Source organism: Nanorana parkeri, unplaced genomic scaffold (assembly GCF_000935625.1).
Source record: "Nanorana parkeri isolate BGI_ZX_2015 unplaced genomic scaffold, ASM93562v1 scaffold168, whole genome shotgun sequence".
NCBI classification, from domain to species: domain Eukaryota; kingdom Metazoa; phylum Chordata; class Amphibia; order Anura; family Dicroglossidae; genus Nanorana; species Nanorana parkeri.
This window is the reverse complement of record NW_017306436.1, coordinates 689,918-708,255: the sequence shown is the minus strand read 5'-3', so window position 1 is coordinate 708,255 and position 18,338 is coordinate 689,918. Positions and strand designations below refer to the sequence as shown.

The 18,338-nt window shown below is 38.5% G+C and overlaps 1 protein-coding gene across 1 annotated transcript in view; it reads right to left on the bottom strand.

Annotated features, from left to right (window-relative positions):
- The window catches only part of CDH2 (cadherin 2), a 267,906-nt gene that overhangs the window by 62,723 nt on the left and 186,845 nt on the right, over window positions 1–18,338 (bottom strand). Inside the window, exons 4-7 of the mRNA XM_018554665.1 lie at window positions 12,719–12,862; window positions 10,479–10,634; window positions 8,223–8,367; window positions 321–493 (exon numbers count right to left, since the gene is read on the bottom strand). Coding sequence (XP_018410167.1) covers window positions 321–493; window positions 8,223–8,367; window positions 10,479–10,634; window positions 12,719–12,862 — 618 coding nt within the window. The remainder of the gene's footprint in view (window positions 1–320; window positions 494–8,222; window positions 8,368–10,478; window positions 10,635–12,718; window positions 12,863–18,338) is intronic.

Here is an 18,338-nt window from a genome sequence, read left to right as displayed (position 1 = left end):
GTGTAAGCTCCAATTGTAATTTTGAGCTTAAACAGGGCTAAGAACTCTATCCCCACCCTCGTGTGACAGAGCTAGGCCAATGATCAAGAACCAATTCTGTCACAAAAGAGAAAGGGGAGTCATATTCTTGTCATATATGAAAAGAGGAAAGAAGGAGTTTACAAAGCAGCAGCTGACAGACCTCAGGGAGCTTCTCAGCTCTGTCCCACAGATTCAGGCTGTGCACTCAGACAATTAAGGTGGCAAAAATAAGTCTTTCAGCAGTAAGCTTTTTGCATGTCTCCCACTTTTATAATGCATACATTAAACTAATGATTTACCTCTCTATCAAGTCCTGCTGCCAATGTGATAATATCTCCAGTCTCATTGTTGATTGTAAACATGTTAGAGGAAGGAGTGTCTGGAGTCTGAGATAGGATTTTATATCTCAGCATACCATTTGGTTGCCTTTCGTCATCACCATCAATAGCAGTAAGGGTCATTACATAGGAACCTAGAACAGAATACAAACACAAATAATTTGAAATACAAAACAATTAGTTTAATCAAATTAGTTACGTTCAAAAGAAAACTTTTAATTGTTTGGCAATTTTTCAAAACATTTACTACCTTTTATAAACATTTTACAATCTCTTAAGAAATCGCTGATAAAAGATTAAAGTAACTGCAGAGTTGGTTTGTAGTCTCACCTACTTTTGTGAGTAACATTCCTTGTGTGAGGAAAACTGTGAGTCCCTTGATAGAAGTTCTTTAACAGAGAACATTGCAGATTTCAGACCAACACAAGCCGTCTGAGCTTGCTGTACACATGTTACAGTTATTCCCTTTTGCTAAGTAATAAAGTCAAAAGCGCAGTTTATTTTTAGTAGCTCAGTCATGCTACTAAAATTGCTGGTGATTCATAAGACTATCAATCATTTTCTAAAAAGATGAAACAAACCGTTTCCTATGGTGTGAGCTACACAAGTAACATTTAGGGGATTATTCACTATGAAGCCAAAGGATCCAGCCGTAGCTTCGGCTGATCCTTTGGCTATCTTCAGCCGCCAGAGCCCATCGATTCAGTCAAACCTAAGGGCTGCTGTACGGGCTATTCACTATAGCCCGTACAGCAGCCAAAGGCTGCCAAGCGGCTCAGCTGAGCAGAAGGCATATGATAGCCAAAATGGGGCCGTAACCCCTGTAAATGACAGCTGGGCAGAGCTAGTCGTGATCTCATGACTCGCTCCGCCCAGTTGTAATGACAGATCAGCATCCCCAATTGACCTGGGGACGCTGATCTGTCATTAAACAATAACAACTGGGCGGAGCCGGCCAAGGCATCACAGCCAGCTCCACCCAGTTGTTATTCATTGGCTGGGACCTGTTAGAAGACTCTAGCAGGTGCCAGCCAATAGGAAAGAGTTTGGCGGAGCTAGCTGTCACTGCTCCGCCCAATTTTTTTTTTCATTTCTTTAAAATATCTTTTTTTTAAGTTTACTATTTATTTACATTTTTACAATAATTTTCCTACTTGGTTTTTGCCCCCCTTTTCTTTCACTTATTTTCTATTCTGTTCTGCACCACGGAGGTACCAAGCAGAATAGCTGAGCCGAATGCCTATGAGAATAGGGGGAGAATGGCAGCGAGTGAGCTGCCGGAGCTTCGGCTCAGCTGATCCAGATGTTGGATCGGCTGAGTCGAAGTCCTGCTGCACTTTTGCATGTTCGGCTGTCCGTTGGCAGCCATACAGAGCCGATGCACGGCTGATTCCAAGCCAGAAGTGAATAGCCGAACAGTGTTCGGCTCACTTCACTTCAGCTGGGTTATTTACTTGGCTGCCTTTGGCAGTTTTGTGAATAACCCCCTTAGTATTAGGTCATTGTGAAAAATAGCACACATTTAACCCTTTACCTGTCATTGACGTAAGGCATACAGCGGTACACAACTGTGTTCAGCTGACCACATCAGTTTGCCTGACGTCGGTGGCTTTCACCCTTCTGGTATAAGCCAATGGTCGCTTTAGCTTTATAACAGAGGGGTCCCCCTGACAGTCCCCTGTACATGGACAGCTGATGACACCTATTAATTTAAATTCCACGCCACGTCAACTTGACAGTCTCTCCTGCCTGCCCTGAGCCGCTCCATGCTCCGATCTGTTTTCCCTCAGATCCACGCTGCTCTCCCCCACCTGTATGGGCAAACAGACCGCTGAAGCCGGCAGGGAGGGTGGTAGAGAGCTGTGAAATTTAGGATGCCGAGCGGGGAGGAGAGAACAATTGTCAAGATTAAAGATGTAGAGAAGAGAATTGGTAAATATGTCAAATATTTACCGATCTTTCCCTGTGCAGACTAAACACTGGACTGATCGCTGATCGCAGTGTTTGTAAATAACTGAGGACATAATATGTCCCAGTTATGAATGAACAGGAAGTGCTCTACATCACTTTCTGTTCATTCATGAGTTTCTGTCTGAATATAGAGGAGCACTCAGTACAGAGGCTTTTGTCAATTCATGACTTGGGAGAGTACTATGCCTCCTCAGTTTATAAATGAATAGGACTGAGTACTGTACTGAGTGTTTTCTGTTCAAAATAGTAAACAAAAAATAAAATAAATAAAGAGTAAAAAAATAAAACACACACCCCACACACAATGTACATGTGCAACAGTGTGCACCATATTGTGGTGTATGCCATGCACATGGTCTGCGGTGTGTTGTTAGAACACATCGCAGTATTTGATTTTTCTTTTCAAAATAACATTATTTCAACTGTGGCAGTGCATGGCAAAGCATTGTGACATATTGCTGTGCGTTGTGATACACTGTGTTGCAATTAAATGTATGCCTGCGTAATTTTATCACAACACACACCAACGCAGTGCACAAACGGCACTGCAGATCAGGCATTACCACAACACAGATAGTTAACATAAGTTGCTTGTTTACAGTTTTGTGTTCCTTCATTTGTTTACCAGTCTGCAAAAAGGTGCAATTCAAAATATACAATTATTTGTTATTTATTAACTCAATACAGTTGTATCTTTTAGATTTAGTTGGAGAAGTGTTTTTTGTGTGCACTGATACCAATTTTAGTGTGTATTTTTATAGGTTTAATATTGATTTGATAAACATTTGCGCAATTATCGCAAGACCTACAAAATTAGTAGCAACATCTTTTTATTCTACCGGTGCTGTGCTTTCAGGGAATTTATGGGTTAGGGGGTCTTTTACAAACTCTTAAAGCTGCAGTTGAAAGTAAAAAAAGGTGAAAAATTGCAAAAATGGTCTGGCCAGCTGAGGTCCAAAGAGGAACACAGGGCTTGGCAGCAAAAGTGTTAAAGCTTTTGAGTAATCACAAATTCCACATTCTGCATTTACAGCTCACTCGCAGCCATTTGTTCTATCTGTGTAGCAAATGATCACTACTTTTATCAAAGACTTGCTAGCAATGAAGGTAGCATGATTAAACTACTAAAAATAGGCTCCGCCTTTTCAAATATTCCCATTAGGGATTATTAGCTAACCATTTGATTAAACAACAAAAAATCAACTATGTGCTTCTGCACTCCAGGCGACCATCTTCCATTTTCTACAGCAAATTTACCATATATCTACATTTCCCTACCAGCATTACTAGTCACCGCCTACACTGCCACAATTGGCTGGAAAGCTTATGCGATAGGATCCTGGAGACGAATATAAGCATATGAGAATATGTTCAGTTATTTTGCAATTAGTATTTCCGTTATGAGTAAGAATTGGTGGGATGAATTGCCTGCCCTCTGGCTTTTTAACGTTTCTCAGAGTTGCCAGCAACAAACTTTTCCTGCAGTTTTTTTGTTTCTCTGGAACTTTTAGGAGCAATGAATTCTGCATTAAAAATAATTCACTGAGGAAGCATGGTAACATCATTTGGCTTTGCATTCAATATGGCATATGTGAAAACTAAGGATTCTTATGGGGTTATCCACTTTTGTAATCCCCATAAGATAGAAAAACAAAGCATTTAACTTGGAATTTAACTTGCCAGCAACCACACAAAACCAAACGTTTTAGTTTTGGGTTCGGCTGGCAGTTAATATTAAAATTAGACATATAGCTTGATTTGTAATTCCTTAGTAATGCAGGCCAACCATACCCAAACATGCAGGTTCTAAGTTAAAATTTGAAAGAAAACTTAAAACATGTTGGCAACTGTGGCCGGAAAGCGTTCATTACTGTATGCAATTGGTTCTTGCCTGCTGTCATATTCCAAACAGAAGAAGGATAATCAGGTCATAGGTCGCTATGATAAACACTCCATGACCCAGTAAAATCATCTTCAACCAGCATATTTAAAATTCCCTAATACATTAGGAAGCTATAAGGTAAGTATAAGAAGAAATTATCACATGAGATCTTATGCCAAACATGCACATTGCCTGCTCTCCACTTCAACTCCTGATTGGTGGTAAAGGTTTGGTTACGGATTAAGATCATGGGATGTATACATTAAAATGCTGAAATCAAATTAGCTGTCAAAGTTGATGACTGGGCTGGACATAAGTGCTCACAGTAAAATGTATATGTGTTCCATTTCTCAAAGCTCTCCACCCCTGGCACATCAGAAGGCAGCAATGGAGAATAACATCGTATGGTGCTCACAGGTGATTTATTTTAAAAAATGTTTATATTACACTGTCAGTTGCCCAAATTTGTTAAACCTATATTACTGGCTGATATATGTGTGGCATCAAGACCAGCTTATCTAAATTATAATGGAAACTGGAAATAGGCAATATCAGAAACAGGGTTTCTGTTATGTTATTCTTTCAGTTACAATACAAGTCAAACTTACTTTGAGATTCTACTGACAGTTGCTGCTTGATATTGCTGGGCAATGTCCTGGTGAATCTATATCACTGTCCTTGAGAAATAGAGCTAGGTATGCCTGAAAAGCTATGCAAGTATCGGCTGGGTTTAAACATGGCAGTTTTATAATTTTCCATATTTTTGTACTATATCCACCATATAGGCCTAGGGTCTCCTGGCTCCAGGACTGAAGAGGCATGTCATTTTAATCATTGCTTTCAACTAGTTCTACTGGTTGATCTGTGCCAGATGCCTATGTGTCAAACATGAAGGCTCTACACAGTGATATAGGCATATTTTTCTATGTTGCCTACGGATAATGAAATTACAACACAGTCCTCGTTGTTTTAAGCATCAGGACAAGATGTATTAATGTAATATTATGGAAACATGAATTCACACACTTGGTATTATGATGCTGTCATTATTAGAGGACCTTAAAATAGGTTCAAGCTCAGTGGGATAGCATCTATTTCAAATATTATTATTTAAAATTACTAGAAGTTTATAATTTTTAGCTATTATTCACTGTTTAGAGAAAGTTACAACAGCAAACTATAAAAGAGAATCACAATTAAAAACAGACATATTCTCAGTTAAAATCAGCAAATATGTTAAATGGGAGATGCTGACAGAAGATGCCATGCAGAAATAAAAATGTAGCGGATTTCACTTCTATAACTGCAAATGCCAAGAAATCCTCTAAATCCGCTGTATGGCCTAATTGTGGCCATACCACTGTTAAAATAATATATTATAAAGCAAAGCTACAGTCTGTGCCAAAAGTGTATGTAAAGGCAAAACGTTTATTTTGGTTCTGGATGTAGTGGGGAAGGGTTAGAAACTCTTGTCAGGTTTTTATTGCTGTCTGTGTACCCACTGGGAAGATCTACCCTCACTATTTGTCCTGACAACGCTGTCTCTGGTATAGAATGTGAGTGGAAATTCCCAAGTTTTAGAGTTGTCAGCAAAGCAGAGGGGAAATCTTCTCATAGGGACACATTTTCCTGTGACAGCTAACTGGAGAGATTTCCTCTCATATCCTATTGCATCCCCAGGACAGAAAGTGAACAGCTCTCCCCAGGAGACACAAAAAGCAGAAAAGAACCTGTTAGGGGTTTTAACCCTTCCCCGCTCTGTATAAAATTTTAAAACATTTGGTGTATACTTGCACTTTCCAAAAAAATATGCTTTTTAAATCACTCTTTTAAGGACGGAACCAAAAAACCATTTATTCTAATAAAAAGTGGTGGAGTCGTGAGAGGAGGAAACGGGTCACATGACATTGATCTACTCCTATCCCAGAATGTTTTCTACAGCTTTATGCATAGAATTTCCTGAAAGAAACCAAGAACTGTAAATAAACTGGAAAATGCTGGCAGAGCATGGAGCATTTACTGCAATGTCCTCTTATGTTATGTGGAGGCTATAAATAGGACTCTTTGTAATTTTTTTTATATTTAAATATCAGTTCCATTAGCATTAAAGGGAATGGATAGTATTTTGACATGCAGTATATATTTTTATTTATTTATCATTTTGAGAACAAAAGAATAATGTATCTTTCTATTTTTTTTTTTATTATTACATGCAATAAATATATGCCATATGTATCATTGTCAGCCAGAAGGTGGTCAATGTGAGACAAACGAGTCAACTAATCACCAGGATTTTTTACTGATGTGCCATCAATAGATTGTGTTGTGATCTGAAAGCAGGACGTCAGATTACACATACAGCTAAGTGATTCTTACTTAATTCCTAAGTAATATACCCCGTATCTTTATCCTGGTAGAAAGGATGCCTATCTGGAATTTCTATTTGTAGCAGTAATTGCAGCGCCAGTGTTGGGGTTTCATATTAGAAAGTTCATTGTGCTGTGACCAAAATATAATTATAGATGTTACCATTATATATGTTACCATCAATATATTCCTGTATGTGCTTTAAAAAAAAAATTGTTTTATATTATCAAAATTCCACAAACAGGTTTTGTCTGTGGTAAGAAAAACCTAAATTCACACTTCTCTGACTCCTCTTTCTCTAGTATAAAAAAGGTTATCTTATATCTGCCACTTGACAGTTAGGGCCACTTCACACTATAAGCAGTGACTGGCGTGATTCATGTCCACCAAACCTGTCAGGGTACACTAACCTATCTGCTAAAACAAAGCATGAAAGGTGAACTTGTGTGCTGGTTCACCCAGTGATTTATTTTACCAAATAGAGATACTCCTGACATAGCGCCTGTCTCTATACCCTATTACTTTAGAGTTTTGGGGGATCCTGCCCACTTTGGGATGTCTGCACTCCTTGAAATGCATTTTCTATAATATAAATACATTCCACCAGGGAGGGACCTCCTTGTATGAGTTGCAGTAGTTGTGGACATTTAGATATGCAAGTGCATATATACTTCACTACATGGGTCTTTGAGATAAAACAAAATCATTGGGGGGTCCAACTCTCTAGCATCTACCACTGTGGTACCACAGGGGGTCTAGCTCTCTAGAATCTATCACTGCATGGCTGCAGCGCACTACAGCTTTGTAACGCTTTGCAATTCAAAAAGTTATATTTTTTATTGTGCATTTTAGTTTGTTGCCAGCTCATTCTAAATTAAAGAGTAGCCTTAAAGGAGAACTATGGGGTGAGTAAATTACACTCATCCCCATAGTTGAAATTGTCACAGGTCTATTGATCCGCTCACTGTCAGTCACCGTTCCCTGCAGGGATTCCCCCTCCCCTCTCTGATCTTCCAGTGCTGACTGGAGGGACGGACGGGGGAGGGGGCAGCCAACTGGGTGGATCTCGACAGAATTGTTGGCTTTGGCGCTCTCGGCATATAGCAGGCAAAGCCACACAGTATATGTCGTCCCGTGACCCTGAGCTGAGGTGAGCTATGGGGAAAAAAAAAAATGGCCCATAGTTCTCCTTGGACACAGCAGTACCTTAATGTATGATGACGCATTGAGTAACTACATGTGCAATAACACAACACTTGGGGGTTGATTTATAAATCTTCCGCCAAGCATATAGCTGGGTGAATGCCGCTCACAAAGCATTGTCACCTCAAGAAATTCCTATGCTCCCCAGTTCCATCTACTGGTTGTGCATGGCATTCACCCAGCTATACACTGGGTGGAAGATTTATAAATCAGCCCCATAGTGTAATTGGGTCCTGAAAGATAAGATGTAAGTAAACTGACTCTTTAACAAATGCAAGGTTAAAAGAAACATTAGATGTTCAACAAAAACATTTCTTCTGTGAATTCACCAAAACTAAAAACAGAAAACTGCAGGTTGAAATGTAACACTACATAACAAACAGTGAACTATTTTATATGGATTGTAAAACCAAACAGACGGATTAATATAAAGATTTTACCTGGTTTTGATCCCTCAGAAATGCTCCCATTCCAGATTTGGTGCAGAAATTCTGGTCGGTTGTCATTCATATCTATTACATTGATGACAATGTCTATGGGATTTTCCACCTGGTTTCCATTTACATCCACTGCGTGTGCCCTCAGCTGCGAAAATAATGTTATATGGCAGTTTTCAGTAGAAGTATGAGAGAGAAGATTAGGTTTCGCGCATAGCTCAGTTCCTGTGATACACTGCTATAGCTTGTCCCAGATGACTTATTAGGAAATATCAGTGAATCTGCTGTCAATTCAAGCAGAGTAACTACAGAACTGGATAATAGATGCTCTGAGCAAATCTACCCTTTTATGCAGAGATTCAACTTTATTGTCTTATTGTAATGTCTGTTATGGCTATGGTTATTTTTAAAATTAAGCAAACAAGATATTTTTAAAAATCTTAATTTGTGTTAGCCATAGACAATTCAGCTATATATGTTGTGTGCAATAAATAGGGGGTGATTGAAGTAGTGAATAGTAATATGCGGTGGGAAACGGGAAAATAGGTACTTCATTGAAAAACAAATTAATGTTCATTGAAGCAATAACATCTATGTGTTTGGCCGCAATGGAAAAAAAGGGCATGCTCAGTATTTGTGTATATTCTGCTACAAATGTGTGTCTTCTAAACTAGGATGTACTAGCACAATCTCATCCAAATTCCCAAACTAGAGAGCTAGGACAGAAAATTAATAACAATGGGTCTTATACTATCTGTGTTGACCTGCAGCAACCAATCAGATTTGAATACTCAATGTAAAATGACAGTCACATTAGGAATATTTTAATGCTGTACCTCTATCAGAAGCTGCACACTTTTAGATATTTCCTTTTGCGTTTTTTTGTTGTTGCTAAAACTGAGTTTTAAATGTAATTTATTATTCAATTGATGTCTGTAATGCTGTTTTGTTGGGTATTACAGTTATTTTTTAAGTTTATGATTGACAATTTGTATTACCTGTACTTGCAGTTATTTCAACTTAAATATGTTGGACACATCAGTACTGTTTTTACACACTCTGCTGCCTGGGTCAGCACTTAATACAAGTCTGCATCCCCCTCCACCACCTACAAAGCTAGCTTAGCCATGATCCTGGATATTCCTGCCAACCTGAACACTAGGAAAACAGCAAAGAGACGAAAATGCTACATACCTGTGCTTTGATGTCTACAACAGAAGAAAGTAACTATGAAGCCACAGGACAAGGTGAGAACCTTGTCAAATGTGGTCTCTAGAGAATGCCTTCCAAGAAACACCCACTAATTTACAAACCACCAACATTGGTAAAGCTGGAAAGTTTAACATTGGTTTACAGAAAAAAAAAACGCCCAATGGTCCGGGTTGAAAGCAAATTCTAAATGTTGTCTTATGTACATATTAAAGGTTATATTTGGTAAAACGGGAGACCTTTCCTTCCCTGAAGCCTGATTGAGCATGGAAACTAAAGACGGAGCTCCAGACTTGCCTTGATGAAACGAACGTGTTTAACATCTTCGGATCTGGTGAGTGCATGCCCTTGAGGGGATTTTCTCTGCATTTTTTCTACATTTTTTCTTCATTTTTTTTCGTTTCTTTTTGGATTTTCGTTGGACACATTATTGCACTGAATTTTCACTGTTGAAGTGTCTTGCATTTATGGATTTCTAAAGACTTTAGAAAAAACTACAAAAGATTTGGACTATTCACATATACATTGATAAAAGTTTAATTTTATTTAATTGGTATACATTGTTTGTTCATTCACTATTTATTAACAAGAATCACCCACATATGATACATAATTCATAACCTATCACTTTTTATTTGATAAATTCTGATTTGATATTGTATAGACTTTAAATTGTTTGCACAACCATTCACATTGAGTATTTTGAGATACACCCCTTCACTGAATGTTTGATACATTTTATATTCTTTAATAGCACTTGTCAAATCTTGATCTTAACGTCTGATTTCTTATATTCACCTTTGAAGGATGGCTAGCGCTGTACGTTTTGAGAAAATATATCCTAATAGGGGCTGAGTGCCTTTAGTTCAGCAGCTTCCCTTACCCTTCTAGAACAATTAAATTTCACATAATTTTTATCTATTTAAACTTTTATTTATATTTTATTATTCCCACTTCCAATAGCGCAAGTTCTTGCAATTATTACATATTAAAGGTAATGGCAATCTTGGCAGTTAAATAACACACCATACTGGTAGTTTGTTTTCTTACATGAAAAATAGCAATCTGTTCCCGATCCAAAGGCTTTGTTACAGACAGCTGACCAGATATAGGACTGATGATGAACACACCAATGGGAGGTTGATCAGCTCCTGGACCAGTCACACTATATCGTAGAGAAAGGCTCTTATCTCTGTCAGATCTTATCTGTATGTTAAAAGAATAGAGATTTACAATCAGTAAAAAATAAATCAGCATAAATCCCTCAAAGGCAAAGCATGCAAACAGCACAATGAAAAAAAACTGGATCAATTTCACATGTAAGGTATAGGTCTCAGATGGTTTACCTATAAAATAGCTATCTAGGATGTTTGCCCTATGGAAAGCACTTAAGATTGTGATAGCCTTAAACCCAACCCATGACTCAAATGATTGACTATTTCTATATGTGTTTATCAATACCCAAAAATGGAATCATTATACATGACATCATACCTATCTGGGAGTAGCTTTCCTGGACATAGACTGTTTTTGCTTGAGGATGTTATTTCCCTCTCACTTGGGCATTGTGAAAAGGTCTTTGCAGTTGAGGCACCCCTAATTCCAAACTAGGTGACATTTGTGGCATATCTATGTTGTGCTGAGAGGTGTCAACAGTACTCATCTTTGGAGATTTGCATGCAGAACTTACCTGGAAATATATATCATCTTTATATAAGCGAGATGAAAGCATAGACTGCAGTATTTATTTCAGGCAATGCATACACCTATGGGACTTAGCCTCAAGCAGTGTTTTGATGTTGAACATAAATATCATATACAAGATTCCTTGCCATGTTTATTACTAAATATAAGTACACAGTGAATACACTGTGGAATGAAGCTGCAAACTACATATGAAATCTGTTTGCTAACAAGGATGTGTATGGGAAGTGTCCCTACTAGGAGATAATATAAAGATAAAGCAGTTGCGGAATCACATTTACCTATATTTCTCCTTGAAATCATGTGTGCAGAGGGACAATTAGATCTGCACAGGGTTAAAGCCACTCCACGTTTATTAGGCTTGAACCATGTGAATATTTGGATATACAAATTCTGGTTTTCTTATCGGGGGGTTATACTAGTGTCCAGGTGACCTACATTTTGAGTCTGATGTAAAAAATACCATTTATGGAGGTGTCCATCGTTGTAATAGTTTATTGGTACTCCATTCATGGTGATTCTAATAAGCTCATAGGAACAGTGTAGTGCTGTCATTTCTGTTAAACTTGTAGCTGACTTGACTGAACCACTGTTATTGATTACATTAAATTCATTTAGGACCATCTTTGAGGCACAGTGAGCTTCTTAAAAGATAATGATGAACCCTCGAGCCCAGAGGCACTTCACTATGAAAAGAGGCTTGCATGCCACCACCAAAGTTCTAGTTACATCCACACACAAACCTGTGAGTAAAGTAATTTGAAAATTGTTTTTTTTTTTGTAACAATGGTCACACAGAAGCCACCAAGGTAGAACTGAAAGGCTACATGTGGCCCTTGGGCTGCCAGTTAAACAGCAATTTCCTGAGGTGTTCTCTAGAGTAATTAGCTACCAAAAACTAGAAATAAATAATAGAAACAATCTACATTTGGCTAGTGGTGCCTATGGCTGCCCTCTAATCATGTCTCTAGTGTCTAGAGCTAGTGGTAGAGTATAATGCATCTTACACTGCATGACAAAACAGCATTGGCAAAACCTACAAGATTTCTAAAAATAAATTATTTAATGCTGTGATCTAATTGGTAATCTAATGCTACAAGACAACATTTGTATACACTGCCCTTTGCTATAAAGCTTTGTTTATAGTATCACTCATGGTTACTGTCTGGTATACTTTCAGCTAAAATTGAAATGCTTAACTTGGATTTTTTTTTTTTTTGTCATAATTAGTCTGATTTACTAAAGTGGGAAGTGCAGTAAAGTGAAGTAAAACACGCTGAAGTGAACCTGTACAAAGGAATTTCATAAACAAATTATGTCTCAAGGACAAGGTTGGATGTTTGAAGTGAAAACAGGTTAATTTCAATTCACAGATTAGTAAATCAGACCCATAATGCCAAGAATACTTCAGGAGCTCAGAGAGTATCTCTATACTCACATCTGCTGCAGTGTAAGCTTCCTAGGAAGGAGTTTGTTGTTTCCATTGAATCTGGAGATCTCCTTTAGGAATGTAGGGTATGAATAATACATAATGTATTGTTAGTGCTGAAGATGTTCCTAATGTTATCAATTATTTTAATACTTACTCTTACTAACTCCAGTGGGAAGGATCCCCTTGAGTTCTCTGGCACATTAATTGGTGGGATGACCCAATCCCTCTTCTGTCTGTGTAGAAAGCCATTGTGCTTACGTTGTGGAGGAAATCGGATTTCTGTGACGTTGTAAAAACCCTTTAAAATACAAAACTGAAATGAAAACAGGCCCACATTTTAGATACTTTACATATCTGTATCCGCATCGCTGAATTATTTTTTAAAACAAAACAGCACTAAACAATTACCATGTTTTAAGAAGAATACACACTGTGCTGCATAATATTTATGAATTCATTAATTACTTATTTTTATCATTAAAAATAACTGTTAGAAAAGCAATTAAAGTACATGTAACTATTTTGCAAACACTGTATTGTAGATATTTTTCAATGCATCATCGCTATAAAACCATAGTAGATACCAATGGAAAAAAAAAACATTAGAGCTGGAATAAATGAGATAGAATACGATGCTGATACAATCTAATACCAATACAGGTTTGATGTTCTACAAATACACAGCGTGGCAGGACAACCGATTACAGTTTAAACTGTTCCTCCTTATTCTACAGAGAATGAAAAACTAGCACTGGGTATATGGAAGAACAAAAGACCCTCTGTGAATACTAACACATGCTAGCCTTACCATTTTCTTTAATCATACTTCACATAACATCCAACCTTATTGTAAAGTGCACCTTCTGGTCACCTTCCCTCCATTTCTGCTAAAAATCTGAACGATTTCAGTACAAGAGAGACTTTTCTCTTGTACTGAAATTGCTTTCTGTAATTTCAATGACAACTGTGAATTTTGTGCATTAGAAGCTGCAGCAAGTCAGATAGAACATGCCTTATTTCCTAGCTGCAGGACTTCCAGTATCATTTAGGTCTTTCCTCCCCTGCCTGACTGTGCCTTGGCCACCCCTTCCATTTGTTGGATTTAAGTTCTTTCAACTACAGAGGCTCAGCATCACAAGTGAGCGTTACCTAGGGAAGTCTACAAGCAAAAGCAGGCTGCCTAGAAAGGGCCACCGACCTCCACCCATAAAAGCATTTTGATATTTTCATAGCTCCCCCCCAACAGCCATCCTGCTGCTTGCATTAGAGCTGGGTGCTCTTGAGAGGAGTACTGAGGTCAGGAAGCTATGTACAGCATTCTGAGGGCCCCGCCCACCAGCCATGATCTGCTTGAATTGCATAAAAATGGAAAAAGACCCAGTGGTGAAATCACTGGGTCTAAAATAAGGTATGCAATAAAATAAAAATGAAATAAATTAGAATGTTAAAATAGAATGTTTTTTTAATAATTTTTTTTTAAATTAGATTAAATGTTGATGAGGGGGAAATTAAAAACAGGGAATGCAAAAGATAAAATGATTAAGCAGATTTGTCTGCACTGCAATGCCTTTTTTACATGTGTTGAGGTGCTTTTTTGTGTGTTACAGCACATTGCAACACAGTGTAGCATGTTGCGAGCATTTAATTGAGTTCAGCCTGATAAAGGGACCTAGTTAAAATATTAATAACATATATGATAATAATATGTAAGCAGAATTAATAATATGCAGGCCTACATAACAAATAGCACATTATCCTTATAGGCAGCATTGTCTGAGCATCTCTTTCAAAAACGCTTGGGGGAGCTCTCAGGAGTGGAAAAACAAAGATCTTGATAAGCATGTCGGGGAAAGAGGTGGAGGTAAGGAAGGGGAAATAAGACTGAAGTGTAGACACTGAATGTCCAAGGAATAGTATGATATCTATGGGTGGATGAGGAAGATCGGGGCTGAGAACACAGGCTGAAATACAGATTAATTTGAAGGGAAAATCGTACACATTACACAAGATTGCAGAATATTTTTACACTGATTCGAGATAGTTTAAATGACTATATACTAGGTGATCAAAAAAAATGTAATTAAACAATTTGATAAATATTGAAAAATGGCTAAATTATATACGCAGTCATGCATTTAGCTGAATAATTAGAGGTTATGATCACTAATCAAATGCAGAATACAATATAATAAAAAATATACTAGAATAAAGAAGATAGTTGCATACCAACCAAATTAGGTTGTCAAGTATGTGCCTTAGCAGTTATGTAACCACACAAAAAGTATTTTCTCTTAAATATGAACTACAGTAAACTCTGTTATCTGGTATTTAACTAACCAGAACTCTCTTATAACCAGAAAAAAAATCCCCAGTGTACTCGATGTTCTGCTGATCTGTATTATCCTGGAAACGATTGTGTGCCAATTTGTCTTATTTTGTGTTAAGTGTGTCTATTTGTCTTAATTTGCTTTTGATTACTGCATTTCAATATTACTATGAAGTCAATACAGTGATGATTATGTTATGGTATGGCATTAGTTAGACCTATTTTTAATAGTGACTCTCAAGTAACAGAAACTAAATTTTTCTGGAATCTACCAATCACTGTGGATGCCAGATTATGACACAATACCTAAAAAACTGAAGTCCTAAATCATGAAGGAGATGAAAATAAACCTCTACCTTTCTGACAAAGGGCAGAAAAAAATGTCAACTTCATAATTGTATATTTGTACCCGTCTTGTTGCCTTTCAGGTTTTTAAGGGCTGAATTCACACTGTTGTGTTGCAGTACTGCGTTACTAAAAATAGTGCATGCAACTATTGAGTTTTGGTGCGTTAAGTAGCCTATTCAAGTTAAGGGGCTTTCTAAACCAAACACCTAATAGCACAACAGTGTGAATCCAGACATAAGCATTGTGCCAATAAGAAATGTTTAGTTTTAAGCTAAAGGTGAAAGTAGATACAAGCCTGAATAACTTATAGGTTTCCAAAGCATTATTTATAATACACAATGTGCATGTTTTGCATTTCAGTGTTGCTGATTTTGTTCCACAGCCTCTTTGCAGCCACTTCCTGTTTACAAGTAAACCAGTGATGGTTCCATGGCATTTTCATGGTAGGTTTCCTGATGATGGCAACAGTGGGCCATGCCTGCATAATATGTATTGAAACGGTCACTTATTTGGGCTGATTTACTAAAGGAGTTGTGAACCTTCATACAATAATTTGTGTGAATATTCACTTCAATTATCCAATCATGTAAAAACCTAATTCCTGTTCACTTTAAATACCCAATCATGTGCAGATGAAATAAGTAAACAGGAATTTCCTTTTCCCATTACATTTAGATAACAGAGTGAAAATGGAGGACAACTGGGAGACAGGGACAGAGCAATGTCACCCCATAACCTGCAGTGCCTAAACAAGGGCCTTCATGGCAGAATTACATCTATTATTTTGATGAAAGCTGTGGATTTATACAACTGATTTTTGAAATTACTGTATTTTGCGGTCCATAAGACGCACCGGACCATAGGACACAGGGAGGTCCGGCGCGCCATATGGAGCACTCGACAGACTAGCCTCTGTCACAGCTTCTATGACAGAAGCTGTGACAGAAGCTGCAGTTAGTGACCGCTGAGACAGGTGGCGCTGTGATTACGGCACCACGGTCTCAGTAATCACACAGAGCAGACAAAGAAAGTCCGTTCTTCGTCTGCTCTATGGTGATCTCGATCGTCGCCGCTGCTCGGTTTTAATACGAGTGATCTCATTAGATCACTCGTATTAAACGAGCAGTGGCTCCTACTGCTGAACTCGATCGCCGCCGCCGCTCGGCTTTAATACGAGTGATCTACTACTCACCCGGCGCCCGAAACTGCATGTCTCGGGCGTCAGGATTCGCTCCATAAGATGCAGGCACATTTTCCCCCTCCTTTTGGGGGGAAAAAAGTGTGTCTTATGGAGCGAAAAATACGGTACATAATTATCAAGTTTATACAATGTATAAGCTTAAAATAATTGAGTGATTGGGTTTAGTGTAATGAGGTGTAACATTTGCCCACAGGTAGTGTTTTTTATTTCCGAGCTGTAAATGCAACATATCAGTTGAGCAGGATTTTGTTTGTGGGCTAATATGCAGAGCAAAATAGGATTTTTTCCACACCTTTGGCAAAGGTCCTGAAACACTTCTGGGTGTAGGGACCATTCCCTTGAGTCCTGATGCTGCCAATAGTATGCCTGCCAATTGTCCATGCCTGGCATGAGAACGGCGAATGGGGCTAGAATGTAGAGTTCTACCCAGACTAGAATCCTTTCCACTGTTTTCCACCAGAGCCATACTTCTGGTTTCTCCCTGATGTTTGACGTACAAAACTGCTGTGGCGTTATCTGACTAAATCGATATTGGATGACCTTCCACTTGGGGTGTCCAGCATTGCAGGGACTGTCAAATCACTAATAGCTCCAGAATGTTGATTGGGTGGTGAGATTCCTCTGTTGACAAAGTCCCCTGCCACAAAAAAGTGTCTAGGATACCTCTCAAGTCCTTCAAGCTGACACCCATCATGATGAACTTCCATGACAATGGGAGGAAGGATTCTTCCAACTCCAAAGCCTAGAGACTAAACAAATTTGTCCCACAATGACAGAATGTGGTGCTGTAAAAGTCTGTAGTGGAATTGAACAAATGGAACTGCTTTGAAGGAGACTACCAGCAAACCCATAACGCTCATGTAGAATCACAGGGTGGGATGGCTCTTGCACTGAAGAGTCTATATTGGGAAGCAGAGTACAGTATAATACTCAGAGTACAGTTTTCTTAATTAAGACAACAAAAGTTGTGTCTATGTATCCTATAATGGGAATACCCTGTGAGGGTAGTAAGGCTGTCACAGGAGCTGGAATTCTGATGAACACTTGGGGTGGTGATGATAGGCCAAAATGGTAGGGCTATAAATTGGTAGAGTTGAGTGCCTACAGCAAAATGGAGACTGAGTTGACGCATTAGAAAGATGGAGACATAAAAGTATGCATCACTGATGTCCTCAGAGGCTAGTGAGTCTCCCTAGTAAAGGGAGTCTATGACAGACGTGGCAGATTCCATGTGGAATTTTTGAGCTTGAATAAAAAAATGGTTGAGCTTGATGGTATTATGTCTTTTATTTCAACCTAACTAACTATGTAACTATGTAAGACCTTTAGGCTCAAGATGGGGGTGAATGTCTTCCTTTGGTTTTCAAAACAGTGAAAAAGTTGAAGTAAAAACCCTGAAACCTTTCCTTCACTGGTACAATGGCAATGGCTCTTTAGTTCAAAAGGTCTGCTAGAGCAAAATGGAGGTGTTCAAGTCTGTGGAGAAACACAGGTAGAATGGACATAAAGTGGGGCAGGGGCAGAGAGTGGAACAATAGCTAGTAGCTGCTGGCTCCATGGGGGGAATTCATAGTAACTGGAGCAGGCAGAATTTGGAGCAGAAGTCCATAGCAACCAATCCGTTTCTCTCTTCAGTTTGTTCGCTTAAGCTTTGAAAATGAAACAAAAAAACAGATTGGTTGTCATGGGAAGCTGCTTCAGATTCTATTTGCTCCAATTGTTTATGTATACCCCCCATGTCTCTTAACCAAGCATCGAAGAAACTTTCAGAACACATGACAACAGAGTCCCCCCCCCCACTCTTTGGAAAGTGGGGTCATACCCTCATGCTGAAGAACACTTGTCTGCATTTATGGTGGTACTAGGCCCCTCCCTAAGGCTTGGTTCTGGAGTGAGAAG